General features: G+C 42.5%; 1 protein-coding gene across 4 annotated transcripts in view; it reads left to right on the forward strand.

Moving 5' to 3' along the window:
• The first annotated feature begins 1017 nt into the window (after positions 1–1017).
• SSX2IP (SSX family member 2 interacting protein) overlaps positions 1018–21422 on the forward strand; it is an 81752-nt gene continuing 61347 nt past the window's right edge. For 3 of the 4 annotated variants that reach the window (XM_033916655.1, XM_033916658.1, XM_033916659.1), the window contains exons 1-3: positions 1018–1172; positions 12845–12974; positions 17128–17288. In XM_033916655.1, coding sequence (XP_033772546.1) covers positions 12932–12974; positions 17128–17288 — 204 coding nt within the window. In that variant the 5' untranslated portion in view covers positions 1018–1172; positions 12845–12931. Of the gene's footprint in view, positions 1173–1519; positions 1808–12844; positions 12975–17127; positions 17289–21422 lie in introns of those variants that run through there. The other variant, XM_033916657.1, reaches the window with a different exon arrangement.

The raw sequence follows: 21422 nt of genomic DNA on the forward strand, positions 1-21422 counted from the left end.
ATGAAGTTACAGGGAAATACTTTTAAAACCAATAGGAGGAAATATTTTTTCACTCAGAGAATAGTTAAGGTCTGGAACGCATTGCCAGAGGTTGTGGTAAGAGCGGATATCATAGCTGGTTTTAAGAAAGGTTTGGACAACTTCCTGGAGGAAAAGTCCATAGTCTGTTATTGAGAAAACCATGGAGGAAGCCACTGTTTGCCCTAGGTGAGTGGCCTGGAATGTTGCTACTCTTTGGGTTTTTGACTGGTGCTAGTGACTTGGATTGGCCACCTTGAGAATGGGTAAGAGACAGTTCTGCCTTCAGAAGAGATCTTCAGTTGGGGATCTTCTACTTTAATATTTTGAGATGGATCATGGGAGACACCAGGGCAAGGGGTAGAGAGTGGTAGCAGAGAGAAATTTTTGTGCCCGCCCAAAACTAACTAGCTATGCCAATGATATATATCCATACAATTTTATAAATGCCATATTTCCACATGTAGAGGACATGCCACATATATAGAAAATGATTTATGAAATTATATGCAGAGCGGTTAGAAGAGAAAATTATTCCTCAAAAATAAGGTTCTGCATTTCTAGATTCAAAAGGCCCTTCACAGCAAAGTGTGGGAACGGGCCGTGCACTGGGTGCGTAAACTTGAGCGCAATGCGGGAGCGTAGGAGACGCTTCTCAGGCTCGCGCGATGCCCTTTCCTGGACACACGCATGGCCCGTTGGAAAACCGAGAGCTCTCTCCTTAGGGATCGCCACTGACGGTGCCCTGCGCCCTTCCTCCAGGCGTCAACGAGGTCGAAATCAGCCGTAAGCATCGGTGTCTCCATAAGAGATGAGAGGCCAGCAGATGCTCAGCAACCAACAAGTGACACCCCGCCCCCTCCTTTCTCTAACCCAATCCCCCTCCATCCCTCCCCTACCTTCAAACTTGCCTTTGAGGTCTCCGACCATTCACGCGGGTTGCCTAGAGCCAGCCCCGAAGCTATCCTTCTCCTATGCCCCGCCCCCTCTGACGTAACTTCTGTCCCTCTGCCGCGTCCCGCCCTGCCTCAAACAGTGAGCCGCGTCAGAGGGGGCGGGGCTCTCGAGAAGGAAAGCTTCGGGGCCGGTCCTAGGCAACCTGTATGAATTGCTGCTGCCGCCTCCACCGCCGCCCTGGAAGACAAAGTTTGAAGGTAGGAGAGGGCGGGGGGAGTGTCGAATGCGGGCGAGATGCCGAACCGCGAGAGAAGTAGGCAGAGATTCCGGACCGCTGCAGGGAGAGGAGGAGAGGGGGTGTCACGAGTCCTCGAACGCTTTGGAAGAGGGGTGCTTGGTGGGGGAGGGCAGTGAAGCGCGTGCGACTCGGTGTTTTTTTTTTTTGCAGGGATGAGGCCCTGTCCGCGTGGGAAAAGCCTACCTGCCCTGCTCTCTTCCGCTCACCTGTTAAAACTGCTCTCGGCTCAGACGCCCTATTTGGCAGATTTAACGTTGAAAACGACTATGCACGCTAAGGATAATCTTGTTTTAAAACAAATAATATATTTAAAAAAATCAGTCAGTCGAGCCTGTCTTGCCCCCAAAAATCGATTATGCATGGCGAGAAGTGCTGGTGTGCAATAAACCTGTGATTTAGGTGCACCAAAGTCTAGTTGACTCTTACATTTCCTATATAGTTCATGGTCCTATGCTTCCTCCACGAAGATTTTTTTTCCCCAGCTTTAATACGTATACTGCACCTTTAAAATATATGCTGCATTGTATGCACTCCGTTTTGAGTCTGGACTGGTAGCTTCCTTTTCAGTCCTAGGAGCGGATATCTTAATAATAGGTAAGTTTTTATTTAGAGAGCGCCAGCCGAGATGATGTGATGAAGGAGTTAAGGGTCAACCTTATGAGGAATTTTCAGTCTCGTTACCTTGCTAACTGGTTGTTTGATGTAGCTAAATGTAAAAGGCAAGTTGCAGACATGGAAGAAATTGATATGAAATGGAGAAAAAAATTATTTCTAGGTAGATAACATTTTTCTGATATAATTTAGTGATTTTCATAGGATTGATTGAACAATTGTATTTAACTCATTCATTGTATGTATATATTTGGTCTTTTTCTTCTGTAATGCTATTAACAAATTTGTAAGTTTTATGTTTGGGGTTTTTTTTTTTTTCTTTTTAGCACATGGGTTACAAATCAGGTACTCAATTACCTGATCTGTCCTAGCAGCTGGGGCAATGGAGGATTAAGTGATTTGCCCAGGGTCATAAGGAGCAGCACAGGGTTTAAACCCACAACTTGAAGGTGCTTAGGCTGTAGCTCTAACCGCTATGCCACACTCTTAGGTGTATCTCTTCACAAAGATACTTAATACAACTCAATAAATAATATGACTTGAAGTACTGTGCCTTTAAGGATTTGATTCCTGGATCTGGTTCCTGCTCAAACAAAATAGGGTTGGGGGTCAGACACAACATTTGTAGCTGAATTCCTCCTCCCCATGGCACAACTAATACCTGTTGATAGTGGTTGCACATGTGGGATCTACTTCAGTTAGATAGGGCAGATGTACTAAAAAAAAAAAAAAATCCTGTATATATAGAATGGAAGTAATTGTGGACCAGTAAAAAGACTTTTCCTTATAATGACTTAACACAATGGCAGAGGGCTTAAAACCAGTGTGGTGGGACTCCTTATTCATTTGCCCTGAGCACCAACCAGGCCAAATTGTGACTAAATTGAGGAAAAGAATATGATGAAGCTGCTGGATTTACAAAAATCATTTAGATTCTTTTTCTCTTTCTTCTGAAAATAACACAATGCTAAGTTTCAGTGCTATGGGTCTTAGTCACCTTGGACACCTGCCATAGCAACACATGGTAGGAAAAGCTGCTTGGGAACAGGAGAGTTCTGGAAAGTGGCACTCACCATCTGTTACAGGCAGATCAGGGTTTATGTTGCTAGTGCCCAACTTAACATTTCCTTTCCTCCCTCCCCCAAATCCCCAAAGGAGGGAAGGGGGGAGGATTGCATCAACATATGAAGCATAGGCCACAGTAAACACTGCAGGCGTTTTTAGTGCATCTGGCCCCAGGAGCATATATTTACCTAAGAGAATGAGACCGTGTGGGTCTGCACCAATTCAGAAAGAGCTATTGATGCACTAAAATGTTTGCATGCAAAAAGCAGGAGGGATGCCGACTCCCTCCTTCCTCCCTTGCTTTGCTATTGTAGCTCACTCCATTTTGTCTAAACCATCTTGCCATTTGTGTTACCCAGACTGCAAGTCTGCCCAGTACTGCCCTCGTGTTCTAAACTAATTGGAGTTTCTGTTGAAGTCTTCTCCAGCCTATTCTAAACTGAAATTCCATGTACGGGACACAGACCGTGCAAGTCTACCCATTACCAGCAAATGAATGGTATAAAGTAGTATAAAATCAGTGTTCTCCCCAGCGCTTTTCAGCCGAGCGCTCCGCCCAGCAAATTTTGATTACCGCCCTGCAGTCATCTGCCGAATCCTGCTGCCACCACTGCGTAACGCGCAGCCTGAAGAGCCGCCGAAAGACTCCCGCCGGACTTTAAGCAAAAAAAAACCCAGCAAGCGACTTGAACCCAGCTTCCCTCCGAAACCGGAAGTTACGTGGGGGGGGGGGAGGGAAGAGAAGCCGGCACGGACCATTAGAGCCCCGGAGCATGCGGGAGATAGGCCAGCCACGGAGGGAAGCTTACTTGCTCTTGCTTACGTCGGGCCTTTCTCGCTGTCGGGTCCTGCCTACTTTCTGTTTCCGCGAAGGCAGGACCCGGCAACGAGAAAGGCCTGACGTAAGCAAGAGCAGCAAGTTGTAAGCTTACCTCTGTCGCTGACCTTTGGGAGATAGGTCAGCGACGAAGGGAAACTTGCAACTTGCCTTTGTCTGTAGCAAATCTGCCGGGTGTGTGAGACGGGGGGGGGGGGGGGGGAATGGGAGGAGAAATGCTGCTGTACCCAATTAGAGGGGGAGGGGGAAGAGAAATGCGTGCTTCTGCTGTACCCAATTGGGGGGGGGGTTAAGAGAAATGCTGATGATGCTGCTGTACCCAATAGGGGGAGGGGGAAGAGTCATGCTGCTGCACCCAATTAGGGGGGAGGGTGAAGAGAAATGCCGCTTCTGCTGTACCAAATTGGGGGAAGGAAAGAAATGCTGATAATACTGCTGTACCCAATGGGGGGAGGGGAAGATAAATGCTGCACCCAATTGGGGAGAGAGAGAGAAGGAGGGAGAAGGAAGATCAGGAAAAGGAGGAAAGAGATGCAAAGACCATGGGAGGGAGGGAAAGGAGATACCATACCATGGAGTGGAAGAGAGAGATGTCAGTGCATATGGGGGGGGGGGGGAAGCAGGGCCGGATTAAATGATAGGCCCAGTAGGCACTGGCCTAGGGCCTGAAATGGTCATGGGGGGCCCGCCAGTGCTGTGCTTTGGGGCCTCACCCTTGCTGGATTCGCTGGCAGCAGCCTCATCATCATCCCAGGCGCCCCCCACAAACCCGATCCGACCCTCCTATCTCTCCCTCCTTCCCTCATCAGTGACTTGCCAGAGGGCATCACGGCAGGAGAAAGCCCTGAAGCAGCCTGCTTAGAGTAGAGCAGTGCTGTTTAGAGTCTCATGATGGGAGGGAGGGAGAGATAGGAGGGTCGTGGGGTGGGGAGAGTAGCAGTCTGCCCCGGGTGCTCGGCCTGGCATCATGAACTTCTTCGGCTTGCAACAGCATTTACAATTCACTGCTGTTGCCAGCTTCAGGCCTTCCTCTCTGCCAGGTCCTGCCTACTTCTGTTTCTATGAAGGCAGGACCCGACATAGAAGAAGGCTCGAAGCTGGCAACAGCAGAGAATTGTGAATGCTGCTGCCTGAAGAAGTTCATGACGCCAGGCCTTGGGTGATAGAAGGAGGAAAGGGAGCAGAGGGGGAGATACTTGCTGCACTCAACTGGAGGGAGAAAGAAGATGAGGGAGGGAATGAAACGAGATGCCAGAGATTGGAGGGAAGGAGGAAAGTATGCCAGACCAAGGGGAAAGGAAGGAGAAGATGTCAGAGCATGGAGGGGGAGGAAGAGATGGAAGAAAAGGAAAGAAGTGAGATGCCAGAGAATCAGGGAAGGAAAGATACCAGACTGTGGGGTGTGAACGAAAGAAAGGAGAAGAGAGAGTTGCCAGAGCATAGGGGACGGGGTGTTGATAGAGAGAGAAAAATGGAGAGGTGGCAGAGCTGAAATCAATCAAAGGAGAAGAGAAGGGGCACAGGATAGACAGTTTATTGAAGGAGCATAAAAAGAGGGAAGATGCCATATGGAACGGGGAGAGGGCGGACAGTGGATGGAAGGGGCTGATGCTGCATGGAAGACAGAGCAGACATGTTGGCTAGAAAGAAGAGTGAAGACAAGATGATTAAAGCAGAAACGACAAAAGGTAGAAAAAAAATTTTGTTGCTTTACGTAGAATCAAGTAGTATTGTATCTATTGATTAAAGTTTATAAATAGGAAATGGAAATAAGGCAGTTTTTTTTGGACTAAACCCCTTTCCTCAGGTCAGGACAGGATACCATAACAGCAGGGGTGCCCAAATGGTCGAGCGCGATCGACCAGTAGATCGCAAAGGCAATGTGAGTCAATCGCATTGCCTTGGCAATCCTTTTCTTCCTGCCTCCCTGAGCCAGGCCAGGCGCGTACAAGCGCTGGACTCACAAGACTTCACTTCCGACGTCAATTCTGACGTCAGAGAGGAAGTTCTGGGCCAGCCAATCGCTGCCTGGCTGGCCTGGAACTTCCTCTCCAACGTAAGAATTGACATCAGAGGTGAAGTCTTGTGAGTCCGGCGCTTGTACATTCCTGGTCTGGCTCGTGGAAGCAGGGAGAAATTGGCATGGTAGCTTAGGGGGTAGGGAAAGAATCGGGGAAGTGGAGAAATTGGCGCGCTGGCTTGGGGGGGGCAGGGGGAGAGAGAAAGAAAGAGAGACAGAAAGAAAAGGGGATGGGCAGAAAGAAAAAATATTGGATTTATAATCAGAAGAAGGAAGTGCAAACAGAGACTCATGAAATCACCAGACAAAAAGGTAGGAAAAATGATTTTATTTTCAGTTTAGTGATCAAAATGTGTCTGTTTTAAGAATTTATATCTGCTGTCTATATTTTGCACTATTTTACTAAACTGTAATAGTGTTTTTTACTAAACTGTAATAGCGTTTTTTAGCGCAGGGAGCCTATGAGCATTGAGAGCAGCGCAGGGCATTCAGTGCATCTCCCTGCTCTAAAAACCAGTATTGCGATTTAGTAAAAAGGGAGGGGGTATATTTGTCTATTTTTGTATAGTTGTTCCTGAGGTGACATTGCATAGAATCGTCTGCCTTGACCTCTTTGAAAACCCACAGAATATAAATGATAATTAATATTTTCTCTGCATACATTGTGCTTTGTGTTTTCAAAATTTTTTTATTGTTGGTAGATCATTTTGACTAGGTCATTTTAAAAGTAGCTCGCAAGCCCAAAAAGTGTGGGCACCCGTGCTGTAGAGCCATTTCTTGTATGACTGGATGAGCTATATTTATCTTTTTTTTTTAGTTGTTTAAATTCATGCAGAAATAAATGGCTAGATTGAACCTAATGACTTCATTAATGCCTTTCCCTTTTTTAAACCTCTATACCATTTGAAAGAGGGCAAATACTTCTTAAATTTAATAAAAATATTCTGGCACAAGTGTCAAACCTTAAAAAAGGAAGTCATATTGAGCATTGGAAAATAATAATAATAATTAACTAATAAAAATAGTATACATTTAGGGCTCCTTTTACTAAGTTACGATAGTGGTTTTAGTGTGCGCTTAGCGCACGGAGGAATTGCCATGCGCGCTAGATGCTGACGCCAGCATTGAGTTGGCGCTAGTTTCCCATGTAGTGCAGGGGTTTGCGCGCGCTAAAAATGCTAGGGCACCTTAGTAAAAGAGGGGGTTAATTTTCCCCACCACCAAATTTCCCCATTCCGCCCCACCGGCTACGTTTTCATGCCACCCGGCTGGAAAAAATTTCTGGGGAGAACACTGTAAAATACACTGAAACGGGGGTGGAAAGCCATTTTTGTGTCACCCTTTGACAACCTATAGCGATGCCTATGCTCTTCTGTTAGCAGGGTTTGGCTAGTGACTCTTACCTATAAGTTCAGTGGTACCTCAGAATCCGAACGCCCCAGAACTCGAACGCTTTGGAATCCAAACTTTTTTTGGTAGTAAATTTTGCCTCAGAATCCGAACTCTGCTTTGGAATCCAAACACCCTGCACATTGTATGTGTGTGTTTCTGCTTCAGAATGCTGCTTTGGAATATTTGTTAATATTTTATCTTAAAATCCAGTGTATTTACTGTTAAAATTTGAGTTTGTGGGACCCAGGAACGGATTAATCCAGTTTCTATTATTTTCAATGGGAAAAATTGTCTTGGAACGCGAATGCTTTGGAACTAGAATGGGGTTCTGGAACAGATTAAGTTTGGATTCCAAGGTATCACTGTACATTACTTCTAAAACACTCTAGGGCCCTACAGTAGTGTGATGAACACAGGTTCATCACACTGTGCTTTAGCTGTATCTCTGATGCACAATAGCACAAAAAATAGGAAGTGGAATGAAAAGCATGTATTAGTATTTTTTTCCAGAGAAACCTCCACAGGGCTCTTTTTGAGAGGGTACTCGGGATGGGGTATTAACACCTTTTTCCTTTGTTCAATAAAAATGACCTATGATCCACAAGTGTTAATAAAAGAAGTATTAATAAGAGCTTGGTTTCTGCACAATCAGTGCTCCCTTTTCATGTATTCTGTGGCTGGTTGCAGTTGACTCAGGCTCCTCAGTGATCACCTCACTCCTAAATAATGGCCTGGTATTTCAGTACCAGCACCTTTTTTTGCTAGAAATATGCACTGATTGTCCATCATACAATGCATGGAAAAAATTTATGTACAGTATATCAAATTTATGTATTTATTTGATTCATTTATATTTCACCTAAAAAACAAGCAGATTTTGTGCACTTTTCAAAATACATGAGGGCACATAGTGATTCCTATAATATGAATTTCTGGATGGTTAAAAAATTCTGACAAGCAGATGTGGATGTCATTTCACAGTACTAGGATACAACTACTACCATGTTTCCCCAAAAATAAGATGGTGTCTTATATTTATTTGGGACCCAAAAAAGGCACTAGGTCTTATTTTCGGGGTATGCACGTGATCATCTCTTCCTCCTTCTCTTTCACCCCAATTCTTCCTCTTTCCTTTCTCTCCCCCACACGTGCAGAATCTTTCCTCCCCTCCTCCTCCTCCCCCTGTGCAGCAGATGTTTGCCCAGTTTCTATCCTTCCTTCCCTCCCTACCATCCCTCATGCAGCCTTGCCCAGCTTCTATCCTTCCCTCCCTCCCATCCGTTGTGCAGCAGAACCCTTGAGCACCCACGGCGCAGCCAAACCCCTGCTGACCATCCATCGTTCCTGCTGACCGCAAGCAAGCCCTACCTTCAACTGAAGCAGCATCGGGCCAGCAGCACTCTAAACAGGCTGTTTGACCTTGTCCATTGGAGATTTTGTCTGCTGCATTACTGAGTTACTGAGTAACGCGGTGGAGTGAAATCCCCGATGTACAAGGCCAAGCAGCCTGTTTAGAGTGCTGCTGACCCAACGCTGCTTTGGTTGAAGGTAGGGCTCACTCGCGGTTGGCGGGGAGGGAAGGATGGAGGGTCAGCAGAGGTTCGACTGTGCGGTGAGGTGGGGGGGTTGAAGAGTTGCCGGTGAATCCTGGGGCTGGGGCTTATTTTTGGGGTAGGGCTTATATTAAGACCAGGGCCGGATTTTCCTATAGGTTAACTATGCTTCAGCCTAGGGCCTCAAGATCAAGAGGGGCCTACATTCAAATTGTTAGCAAAATTAAAATTACACTATTCTAAAAGCAGTGAACACTGAACCGAAAATAAGGAGAAATTCTACACATATGACTAATAAACAAACATAAAAATGTATTGGTTAAGATCAACGCGTTCGGCTCATTGGGTCTGTTCGTTTGTATATACTAGATTACCAAAGTATAGTTCATACGTTCACTGATTGCTATGGCAAATATTGACGTGCCTTATGCTACTAAGCTCTGGTTTGTTCTTGCATAAATAAAGTGCAGATTGGTGTAGATGGGAACAGACAAACAAACAGACCTATTGATATAAACACATGTTAATGTTATTAGAAAAGATTCTTATTTTAGGATTGCGTACACGATCGTTTGATTCTCGCCTTTTGAGTTCAGTAGGTTCAATACTTTAGTGAAGTGTTTATAGACTATTGAAAAATTTTTTTGTGACAATATCTTCATTTCACGGAATTCTAAGTAAGTTCTTAACATATATTTTAATTTGCATATTTTAAAATGTATATTACGTGCTTTATTTTATATTTTCATGATTATATCATAATAAAATCCTAGAGCGCGCATGCGCTGTTGAAATATTGTGAGTCCTGGTGGCGTGAGGTGTGCTTCTGTGCCTGCGCCAGCGATTCATCAAAATTCAGCCGGGGGTGGGGAATCCGAATTGCACATGTGCTCCAGCTCCGGATCGGATCCCGCTGCTCCTCTCTCCCCCCCTCCCCATCCCTTTCCCGGTCCGGAGGGGAATCGAATTATTATGAAATAAATTTATCTGAATTGAATTTGGTTTAATCTTCAATGTATTGAATATATTTAATTTAATTTGATAGAAAATATGATAATTTTTATTGCATATTTTATTTTTGTAGTCAAAGATTTTCATTATTTGAATTTTGTTTCTTTGTAAATGTTGTGTTATGTTTGATTAGTTATTGTTACAAGTACTATATATGGCGCTGAGAATAAATGTCCAAATAAGTGTTCTCGATTTTTTTTTTTTTTTATTATTATTATACGTGTCACATTTTTTATAAAGGTTAGTACCAATAACAACATGTTTCATTTAACATATTGATATATATCACAGTAATGATGTATTTTATTATCTCTCATGTAATTTACAAACTTAAAAATGGGAGGTGAAAGGGCCTCATAAGTGGAATAGCCTAGGGCCTCTTTTCATCTAAATCCGGCCCTGATTAAGACCTACCCCGAAAATGATGCTAGGCTTATTTTTGGTGTAGGTCTTATTTTCAGGGAAACACGGTATTGTTAGGAAGTTCCGAGTTTGCATACTTCTTCTGTTCACAGTGATATAGCTTATCTTGTTTTTATTCTTTCCAACTCAATAAAGTCCCTTCTTTTTCTATGGTAAAATGAGTTCCCAGATTTTCTAGCATAGAAGCTTACTTAGTGAAACAGTAGCTAGGGAATTCCATCTTGTTGCTCATTCTCTACTCTAAAACCGTCAAACTACCACCACAAGCCCAAAACTACCTCTTTCAAATGCCCCACCACCCAACAAACTATCACACTGCAAATAAGAGAAAAGTTTGAACAAATTAATCATGCAGTGACTAGGTATACAAATAAAACTCAGCAGATGTCAAGTTAGCTACCCTGGGGGAAGAGAGCGAATAAAACTCAAATATGCATAATTATCAGAATAATGAAAAGATGGCATAACTTTATTTAGTACTACAAATGCAGCCATCTTGCTTGATCAATTGAGGCAGCCCATGACCAGTAGTGCATCTCTTAGTCCCCAAAGTGATGATAGTTTTGGTCTTGGCATTCCTTGGCAAATCAGTGGATGGTGGAATAGGGAAGGAAGATGGGATTTCTACACAGAATCTAATGATGGGTTAATCTAAATTTTATTGCAGATCCTCATACATATGCAAATGGGACTGACATGCCCCATGTTTCAATGGAAAAACTGCTTGTCTTAAGAGTCAAAAACTTTATCTAAAAAAAATAAAATGTATGAGAAATACCTTAAACCAAAAGTGGAACTCGGATCCATGTGAACCACAAGGATTTTTTTTTAAAACAAAATTGAAAAAAGCATATCGTATATCTACTATAGAGCCACATCAAAAGAATTAACATAAAATTAATTAAAAGACACACACTTCCTCTTTTACAATTCCGCAGTACTGGCTGCCGTGCGTCAACAGCCCCGAAGCCCTTTAAATCTCTATGGGCTTCAGGGCCACTAGTGTGGCTTTGTAAAAAAGGCAGACAATAATGCAAACATATGAAATTAATAAAACCTAGACTGCACTTGACTATACAAAAATTTTATATATAAAAATTAATGAAACATGTTTACAAATTGCTAAACCATGCAGAAAAAAGGACATCCATATAATTTGTCAAAATTGCATAATAAAACAATAAGTACAAAAATGTATGTGAATCAAAAAAATACACTGCTCACATGAAAATAAAATAATATATTATCAATCTGATAATATGAACATACACATGACAAAATATTAAAAATAATATCTACCGATGGTCTTTTATACACAGTCTGGTTATGCCTTCTTAGACTAGAAATTACAAGTCCCTTTATGAGGATTCATATTGTATTCCTTTCATTGCCATGAGATTAAACAGAATTGGGTAGGCATTGTGGATTCACTCTTTTTAAAAAAAAAAAAAAGTGTTCATCAACACACTTGTATAACATTTTAAATAGTGCTGCCCGATTTACGATTCAAATCGATTCACCAACTCTTTTTGGGTGAATCGATTTGAATCGATTCAAAACCTCCCAAAAATTGGCCTCCCAATTCACCATCTGACCCTCGCCCCCTAAAGCAGGATTGGCAACGCTGCCTCTTGCTGGCCGGCGCTGCCACTCCTGCTTTAAAGGGCGAGGGGGTATGGTCAGTCGGGAAGTGCTGCAGTGGACCGCTTCCCCCCTGGCCTCCCATGCCTCCCTTTACCTGATTGCAGCAGAAAGCAGCCTGCAGAAAGGATCGCGGGTACTTTAGCGATATACTTTAGCGATATTTGCAGGTTGCCATAGGCCTCTGGAGCTGTCGTCCCTCTGCCGCGATCCTGCTTCTGACGTCAGAGGAGGGGCAGGACTGCGGCAGAAGGATGACAGCTCCTGAGGCCTATGGCAACCTGCAAGGATCGCTAAAGTACCCGCGATCCTTTCTGCAGGATGCTTTCTGCTGCAATCAGGTAAAGGGAGGCCAGAGGGGAACACACAGGCCTTCAGGGTGGGGGGAGGTGCAGGCCTTCAGGGTGGGGGGAGGTGCTAGCCTTCAGGGTGGGGGAAGGTGCAGGCCTTCGGGGGAGGGGGGAAGTGCAGGCCTTCGGGGCGGGGACAGACCTTCGAGGGGGGGAGGTGCAGTCCTTCGGGGGGGGACAGACCTTCAGGGGAGGGGGTTCTGGTGTAGAAGTACTTCAGAGGGAGAGAGGGAAGGGGGGTTCAAAGATACATGCATATGCCGGACTTTGAGGGGAAGAAATAATGGGTCTAAAAACAGAGGAGTGGGAGAGAAATGGTGGATAATGGGATTTAGGGAGGGAAGAAACGGAAAGGGAGAGAAGTTGGACACAAGAGATGGTGTGGAGGGGGGATAGAGATACTGGATAGGAGGGTAGTTGGGAAGAGAAAGGGAGATATGTGGGACTGATCTAGCATGATTCGAGGAAAGAAAAGGAAAGTATCAAGCAAGAATAAATTTCACCTTCTCTTGCAAGCCAAAGCTGTAGAAAATGCTTTTCCAAATATTTGGTTTGGTTGTAGAATGGATCCTGGGGTTGATGTCTATATATACTGCTGTATATGTAAAAGTCAATATTTTAATGTTAGATGCATAGGAGCTATTTTATTTCCAGACCTTCCATAACATCCAATTATTTGTATGCCTGCTAGTGTAATGCTAAATCTGCAATGTTTTTCTATTTTAGGAGATGCTTACGTAGGAGGCTTATTCTCTAGCTAGCAGCAGCAGTTCAGAGCTTTAGACTGCTGGTCAGATATTCTGGCTTGTTGCTATGGGAGATTGGAAGACTATTATAGTTCCAGAGCTGTCATCAGGTAATAATTGTTTCTTCACGTTAATAGATGTTAACATAATTCCCATTGAATTGTATAACAAAATAGCAATAGAATTGTGAACATCATCTAACCTGCCCTTTTCTAATGCAGTACTATAAAGCCCACCCAGTCTCGGGTTTTACCTTAACATTTTCCTATATAAGGATCTGTTTATCAAAGGCTGTCTTCCATTAATCAAGTAATATTGCATGGCACTAAGATGGAACAGATCTCCTGATCCCAGAAGTTCTGAACCCTTGTGTGTTCAATGATCTTCAGTCCTCCATTAGTTCCTTTTTAGTGAAAGGACTTGAATATCAAGGGACCCCATTTAGGATGTGGGCAGCCACTGAGCCATGGTCCTTTTAGGAAAAAACACAACCCACAGAACTATGTTACAGCAAGTTTTATTTAACACAAGGCTAAGAGCAAGTTAAGTGATGTATTGACCCCAGCAAAAATCCAAAATAAGAATCCCAATGGGACAAATACAAAGGCAATAGATAGATAAAACCTGCAGCAAGAATCTGACACCAGAATAGGAGCTGGACTAGAGGCTAGTATGTCATTGCTTATTTGCAAATTGGTCTCTGCCAGACCCTCCAATTCAGTAGCATAATTAAATCAAATAACTACTTCTGAAGTTTATGGGGAGACAGAAGAGATTACTTGGGGGGATGGATTTGAGTCCAGTGGGACGGGTTTGATTTCTGTCCCCACACAAGTCTCTAGATTGTATACCTTGTCATTGCTAATAACTTCCCTGAGACTTGCCTTTTCTTAAGCTATAGAGCCAATGAAGAATGCTTTTGAGCATATGAAGGCAGGGCTGTGTGTACTCAGAACTTTACTGAAATTTAGGAGAGTTGTTCTGTCCTGATGTGATGCGACATCGCCTACTCAGTAACTGTGTGAATAGAATTACCTCTATTACAGGTGAGCAACTCTGCTTACTGGAATACAGATGCAGTTTTGCAAACTGGCAGAATATGCATTCTAGACATTTTGATATTTACAGACTTTTCAACTAAGTCTTGTTCTGTTGATATAGTGTAAAAATAGATTTGTTTCTTTTGTAAAGAGTTTCTAAATAGAAAATCAGTATTTTTCATAGTGCTTTTAATAAAAAGCAGGTTTCAAGCAGTGTGTATCAAAAGAAATGACATCTTTTATAGAAAATGAGATGAGGCAGCAAATACAATCAATGTAAATAAATCCAGTAGGCATTGAAAATCCTTACTAACATGTACGTAGGTGCTTTGAAAAGATATCTTTCTTGTTCATAAGGCAACAATCGCTTCCCTTAATGGGAAATGATACACTAAGAAAAAATAAACGAGCTTTAATGTTTAAAGTAGCTTTTATGCTGCCTGAAATGTAGCAGATATTTTTAAATTAAAGAAATTTCTAGGGCAATGTGTCTAGTAGTCCTGAATGCTAGGGTTATGCATCTGACCCCACAAGTTGCTTGCAGAATTTGCCTCCTTCCCAGCAGACATGTCCTGCCCCCTCAGTTTTTCTTCTGCAAGCAAGTTGCTCAGATGTGCTTCTGATCTGCTCTGCTGTTTTATTCTTTTCAGGTTTTATCCTGTCTTTTTAAGTTGGAGGCTCGGTTTTTAAGCCCAAGCCCAGATGTTTCCTCTTGTTAGGACCTCTGTCTGGGAGAAGATTCAGAGTTGTGTGGCGGATGTCTGCTGCTAGCAGGATCAGCCCTTAGGATCACCTAAGCTAGCCTGCTATAATAATTCTGGAGTTTGGGGCTGTCCCTGAGTAGCTGCTTGCATACCTGATTTTATCAGGAGCTTGAGTACAGGCTGCATGGCTCCTTCCCGGCTTGGCTGAGATTAATAGCACGCTGGCTGCATGGTCCTCCCCACTCCCCAAATCACACAGTTTCAGGTAGTTGAGGTTCAGTTTGACATTGGTTTGACTGGCAGCCCAAAGACCAAGTTCATACAGCGAATTGGTGAAGCAGAGTTCTTCTCATTTGTTCCAGCTGCACTTCTGAGCTGAGGCAGGCAGACACCACATGGCATAATGAGTAAAGCTATTATAGCCTATGGGGAAATTCAGGGGGGTCTGGAAAAATGAAATTTGAAAGTTTTCTGGGGCCAAAGCCAGGGTTCCCCTCCTCCAAAACCCTGTAGTTTTAGAACTTCAGGAAAGCCTCCCCAGGCCATTTTTGGTGCAAATTCGCATTCAAGTAGCCAGGCAGTGCTCTCACACACAGGAAGGCCACAGAGCTGGGGACTAACAGGAAGCTTACAATGCCTGTCCTCACTGGAAGGATCAAACACCATAATGTGGTCTTGCTACAGCTCTATTCACTTCTCCTGTCCTAGCTGTCCTTCTCCTCTCCACCACCTCAAAAACTGATGAGTCCTCATTTTGTCATCTGAAGAGGAAAGGTTCTAGGAAACTCCTTTTTTTTTTTTTCCCCTTAGGAACATTCTCACCTGACTTGTAGTAATTATACATCAAGCCTTCTTTAATAGTGATGTAGCCATGGGCATAACTAATGGTCAGACTGGATGGACCGTTCAGGTTTTTATCTGCCATCATTTCCTATGTTACTATGAGTTTACGAGACATGGTGGATTTTAGGCATTGTGGCTATTGATACTGTTTTTCAATTTCCCTCATTGGACTGTGCCACAATAGAACTATATCGGCCCCTGTCCTACAAGTTGAAGATCCCTGGTAGAGCAAGGGAAAGCTGATATTCCCTGGACCATAATTCTCCCAGGTGTTGCTTCTTAGGTGAAATCTGCTCAAGGCAGCCTGTATAGTTCAGGGCAGGATTGAACTAGTCGGAGTTTCCTTATGAGAGTTTTCCTTTGGGATCCTTGGAAGAGGAGGCATAGGCTAGTAAGCCTCTTAGCGAGTCTGGATAGAGAGCAGTTTTCCTTCTTTAAAAAGAACGATTCTTAAACTATTCAGAAAGATGAACTTTGTTTTGGGTATTCTTTCTGGGTCTGACCCAAAAGAAGGTTTTGATGATCTGCAAAGCTCAAAATTTTAGTTCTGAGGTTTTTTAAAAAAATTTTATGTTCAACAGTTTTTATTGATGACTTCACAAAATATTACAAGGAGCAGAATATAACAAGATAGCCCTTGTCATCCTTTTGTACATTATTCTGCATGAACTCCCCCCCCCCCCCAAACCAAAGAACAGTGAGCAATTATGTTGATGATAGCAGAAATATACATCAAGACAAAAATGTAACTGTGAAATCTGTGTATAAGAGCACCAACCAGAAATACCACCAAAGAGCTTGACAGGACATTACAAAATACAGAACCCAATCCAACCCAGACAGGGAGGTTTGTGATTCATACCGAACCCCCCACCCCCCAACTCAGTACTGTCACATATCAAAATCAACATCAGTCTGAGTTTTTAACCTAGGTTTTTAGCGTTGACATAGGGACACTGGAAAACAGAAGACAGCATCAGTACCCTATATGAGGAATGAAGATAGCTTTAAGGATGTCTTTATTTTTAATTTCCCAGCAAAGGGACAGCAGTGCTCTTGTCTGAGGTGGCAAAATTTAAAGGAAAGTAACAGATAAGTTTACATTTCTCTATCTCCCTCAGGCCAGATTTGGTGATGGTTTTTGACAAGGAGGCATTCATAAGTAAAGATTTTGTTAAATACTGATCAGTTTCTCCAGTTTGTAATATGATGAAGGCAGCATGTGGGTATTTAATCAACAAGAAAATTAAATTTCTTCCTATTGATTTGGCACAGCATTGTTCTTCTAGCAAGAATATTCCTACTCTAGCTTTTCATAAAGGAGAACATGGCTTGGCCTAGAGAAAAGGATTTGTTTTTGATTAACACATTCAAACCACTTTTTAAATCATACTTACCTAATTGAAGACCTGATTTAGTAAGACTTTATTTTCCCATGTCGTGTCTACTGGTGGCATAGGAGGAGGAAATTCAATAAATCCCATTCTAAGGGCTCCTTTTACTAAGCTGTGCTAGCCATTGAGCTGGCGTTAGTTTTTCCGCGTAGCGCGAGGGTTAGCGCGTGCTAATCTGCAGCTAAAAACGCTACCGCTGCTTAGTAAAAGGAGCCCTAAATGTCCTAATTTTTTTTTTTTTTTTTTTATTATGGCCTATCTTAACTACTTTTTCCACTTTAGATATCAAGCATCACTCGGAGCCAAGAATGTCTCCTTCCAGTTTACTTATGCGACAAGGGCTGCATTCTGTGCTGCTGTCCTATTCCCAGAACACTTGTAACCTTTTCAGTGCCTTCTGCACAGAGGAGAACATTGAGCAGTGCATAATGTATCTTAACCAGGTGAGCTCTCAAATTCTGTACCGAACAAAATATGACAACCATACTCTTCTTTCTCTCCTGTCCTGTTTGAAAGGGTCCAGAGAAGGGCGACTAAAATGGTTAAGGGGCTGGAGGAGTTGCCATATAGTGAAAGATTAGAGAAACTAGGCCATTTATCCCTCGAACAGAGGAGATTGAGAGGGGACATGGTCAAAATGTTCAAAGTACTGAAGGGAATAGACTTAGTAGATAAGGACAGGTTGTTCACCCTCTCCAAGGTAGGGAGAACAAGAGGGCACTCTCTAAAGTTAAAAGGGCATAGATTCCGTACAAACATAAGGAAGTTCTTCTTCACCCAGAGAGTGGTGGAGAGCTGGAACGCTCTTCCGGAGGCTGTTGTAGGGGAAAACACCCTCCAGGGATTCAGGACAAAGTTAGACAAGTTCCTGCTGAACCAGAACGTACGCAGGTAGGGCTAGTCTCAATTAGGGCGCTGGTCTTTGACCAAGGGCCACCGTGTGAGCGGACTGCTGGGCACGATGGACCACTGGTCTGACCCAACAGTGGCAATTCTTATGTTCTTATGACTTTCAAAATTCAACTCTAATCTGGTGAAAGGAAGCAATATTCTTGCTCCCTAAATGAAAACTATTTTAAATACTATGGTTTTTAAATACTCAATAACATTTAGTAGCCATGTACAGTATTATAGATTTTATAATACATTGGTGCGAATAAATTTCTTGGGTGCATTTGTACCTAGAGATATCTCTGTTATGAAGACTACTTTTCCTCTTGTCCTAAGGCCAGGTAGTATGTACAAGCTTTTGATCTTTCTAATATGCTCTATATTGGTAGACATTTCTGTGCTGGTTGCTTCATTTATACTTTTTTCAATGGAGCCCAACAGTCTTGTTTATGGGTTATCTATTAGAATGTCTCTTCCACTATTTACTGCCTTTGTTTGGCTTCAGAGACTTTTTCATAAAGCCTTTTGGAGAGTTTTTTTTGAACGAACTGAACTGGTGCCAGTTTCTGAAGTGGCAGTTTATTTTTAAAATACCATCAACTTATTTAGATTTTGATGTTGATATTTGTAACAGGATTGGAAAACAAATGGCAGTGTCTTTAGGTGTGCAACTGTATAACTGCACCATGTTGGGCAGATTTTTGACTACTGTAATACCTTTATTATTGGGCCTTCCATGTAAGGTAATGCACTATAGAAGGCGCAAAATGCAGTCACAAGGGTTCTAACTAGTTCCCCTCGCTCTTATCACTCCTATTTTAAAAGATTTACATTGACTTCCTGTGTTTTATTGAATACAGTTAAGTTCTTTTGATTTTTAAAGCATTGAATGATGTACATTTAGCATTTGCCTTTGCTTTAAAAATCTATTAACCAACTCATGCACCAATAAACTGTTGCTCAATGTGCCTATCTCTAGACAGATTTGTTTGGAGACCTACTGCTCAACAATGTGTTTTGGTTGAATGAGCTTGGCTTTGGAATAGATTACCCTTTACTTTGAAAATCACGACTGCTATTCTACAGTTTAGAAAACAGTTAAAGCTTCACCTTTTTGCTCAAGCCTATAACATTGGGACTTAATGTACATTGATGATACCTGTTTATCCTTAACTCCTGCAGTGTGTTGTTTTTTGTCGGTATGCTTTTTATGTATGTGTCTATTGTACGCCGCCTAGAGCCATGGGATAATGTGCTTAAGAATTTTTTTAAAAATAAATAAAATAATGTGTTTCTGCTCTGTTGATTGGAGTATAGATAAGATCCTCCTTGAACCGCTATGTAATGGCAGAATAGAAATCACTAATGTAATGTAATAAATGATTCTCCCTAAAGAACAAACAGAAAAACTTAGATGCCCCTAATTCCAACATAGGCCCATCTGTATTGGTGGTATCGATTGCCACAGGCTATGAAGTTGCTTCAAACATTGAAAATGTAACCAGAACACATTGCTGTACTTCTGAAATTTGAGCACCGGTAGAGGCCATGGATGCAAAGCACCGTCTGAAAACATCACTTGGTGCCTGTAGTGTTTCCTTTTAATTAGTACCGTATTTCCCCATATATAGGCTGCAGGAAATGCCGATTTAGGTTTTAAAACTCTTAGATAATCAGCCCCATGTTACTAGCTGCGGCTTATCTAAGAATTTTAAAACCTAAATCGATCTATACATCCTGCTCCTCCCCCCTCGGTAAATACCACTACCAGCTGCCTCCTGCCATGTCGCAGCTGTGGTGCAGGGCAAGAGCAATCTTTTCAGCATCCAGCCAGCCCCACGCTGCTTCCTCAATGCCAGCTTCAGTTCTCATGGGACTTGCCGTTCAGTGGGTCACATGGCATTTACAGTTCATGTAACTTCATTTGCCCGTTACATATTGGGGGAACCTCAGTGAACACTTTCAACCCAATGGTCTCAAGCTACCAACTCCCTAGCCCCAAAAATTCAAGTGACCTCAGATATTTGACAGTCCCTTCAGTGGTGGTTATCCCCAGCCAACCTTTCCAGAGGCCTTCTATTCCACATTCCACCACATAAAAAAATATTAAAATATGCTTCCATACTTGGTTGGGGAGCCCACCTCGATAGCTTTTGCACTCAAGGCAGCTGGAGTCCTCACGAGAAAACTTTCTACATCAATCTCGTTGAGCGAGCAATCCACAATGCTCTACGCACATTCCAAGATCACCTCCTTAATCAAGTAGTACTCATTTGGTCAGACAACCAAGTAGCCATGTACTAAATCAACAAACAAGGGGGAACAATGCAGATTTGGTCTTGGACACACAACATATTTCTGAAAACAGCCTTCCTAGCAGGAGTTCAAAATTCTTTAGCGGGCAGGTTGAGCAGATTTCTACAACCTCACGAGTAGTCTCTCAGTTCAACTGTTGTATGTCAGATCTTCAAGCTTTGGGGGATTCCAGTGGCAGACCTCGTTGCTTTACCCCCCACAATTGCAAAATTCCAGTTTTCTGTTTCAGAATCTATTTTCCTAGTTGTTTAGAGACTGATGCATTACTCCTCAAATGGCGAAACATGTTCCTTTATGCTTTCCCTCCAATACCTCTACTTGGGAAGACTCTACTTAAACTTTGCCATGAGCTGGCCACTATGATTCTTATAACACTCAGTGGCCATGACCACCATGGTTCCCTCTCTTCCTCCACATTTTCTTTTTCCTCATCACTCTCTACATAGTGGTTCATACCTTCTTTTTGTCATCCTCATTTCACTAATATATCTGAAAAAAAATTTGTCTCCCTTTTTTTCTATTTCTGATCATTTGCTCTTCCGCTTGCGTTTACACCAGACATATCTCTCTTGTCTTCTTTAAGTTTCATCTGATATTCCTTTCTGTACTCCTTGAGTTGTGTGGTTTTTTTTTTTTTTTTAATATTTCACGAACGCCAACTCTTTTGCCTTTATTTTTCTACCACTAGTTTGGAGAACCACATTGGTTTCCTTTTTCTTATTTTTATTTTCCTTGCATAAATGTCGGTTACTCTTTTTATTGCACCTTTCAGCTTGGACCAGTTTTTCTACTTCCTTTATGTTTTCACATTCAATCAGCTCTATCTTCAGCTACAGCTCTTAAGTACTCCCCCCATGCTACTAAAGTCTGCATGTTTGAAATCCAGGACTTTAAGGTTTGTGTGACCATCCTCCATTTTGGCTGTTATGTCAAACCAAATAGTATGATGATCGCTACTTCCCAAGTGGGCCCACAGTCAGATATTAGAGACACTTTCCCCATTTGTAGCATCAGATCCAGTATCGCTTTTTCTCTCATCTGTTCTGTCATCATTTGTCTGAGCAAAGCTGTTTGATGGGCATCCGCTATCTCTTTTTTACGATTCTGCAGATATAATTTTGCAATCATCATTCAGCAGGTTTAGAAGGATTGGTACATATTCAACTGATGGAATATCTTGATCAGTTTTCTCTTCTGCATGAAACTCAATCTGGCTTTAGACCTTTGTTTAACACTGAGACAGTAATTGCAGCCATTTTGGATAATTTACGTCTCCTACTCAGTAAGGGCCTTAATGCCCTGATTTAAATTTGATACGAGTTCTGCCTTTGATTTAGTGGACCACGGGAAATTGTTACATTGCTTAGATG

The sequence above is a fragment of the Geotrypetes seraphini genome, chromosome 12, assembly GCF_902459505.1.
Source record: "Geotrypetes seraphini chromosome 12, aGeoSer1.1, whole genome shotgun sequence".
In the NCBI taxonomy this organism is placed as follows: domain Eukaryota; kingdom Metazoa; phylum Chordata; class Amphibia; order Gymnophiona; family Dermophiidae; genus Geotrypetes; species Geotrypetes seraphini.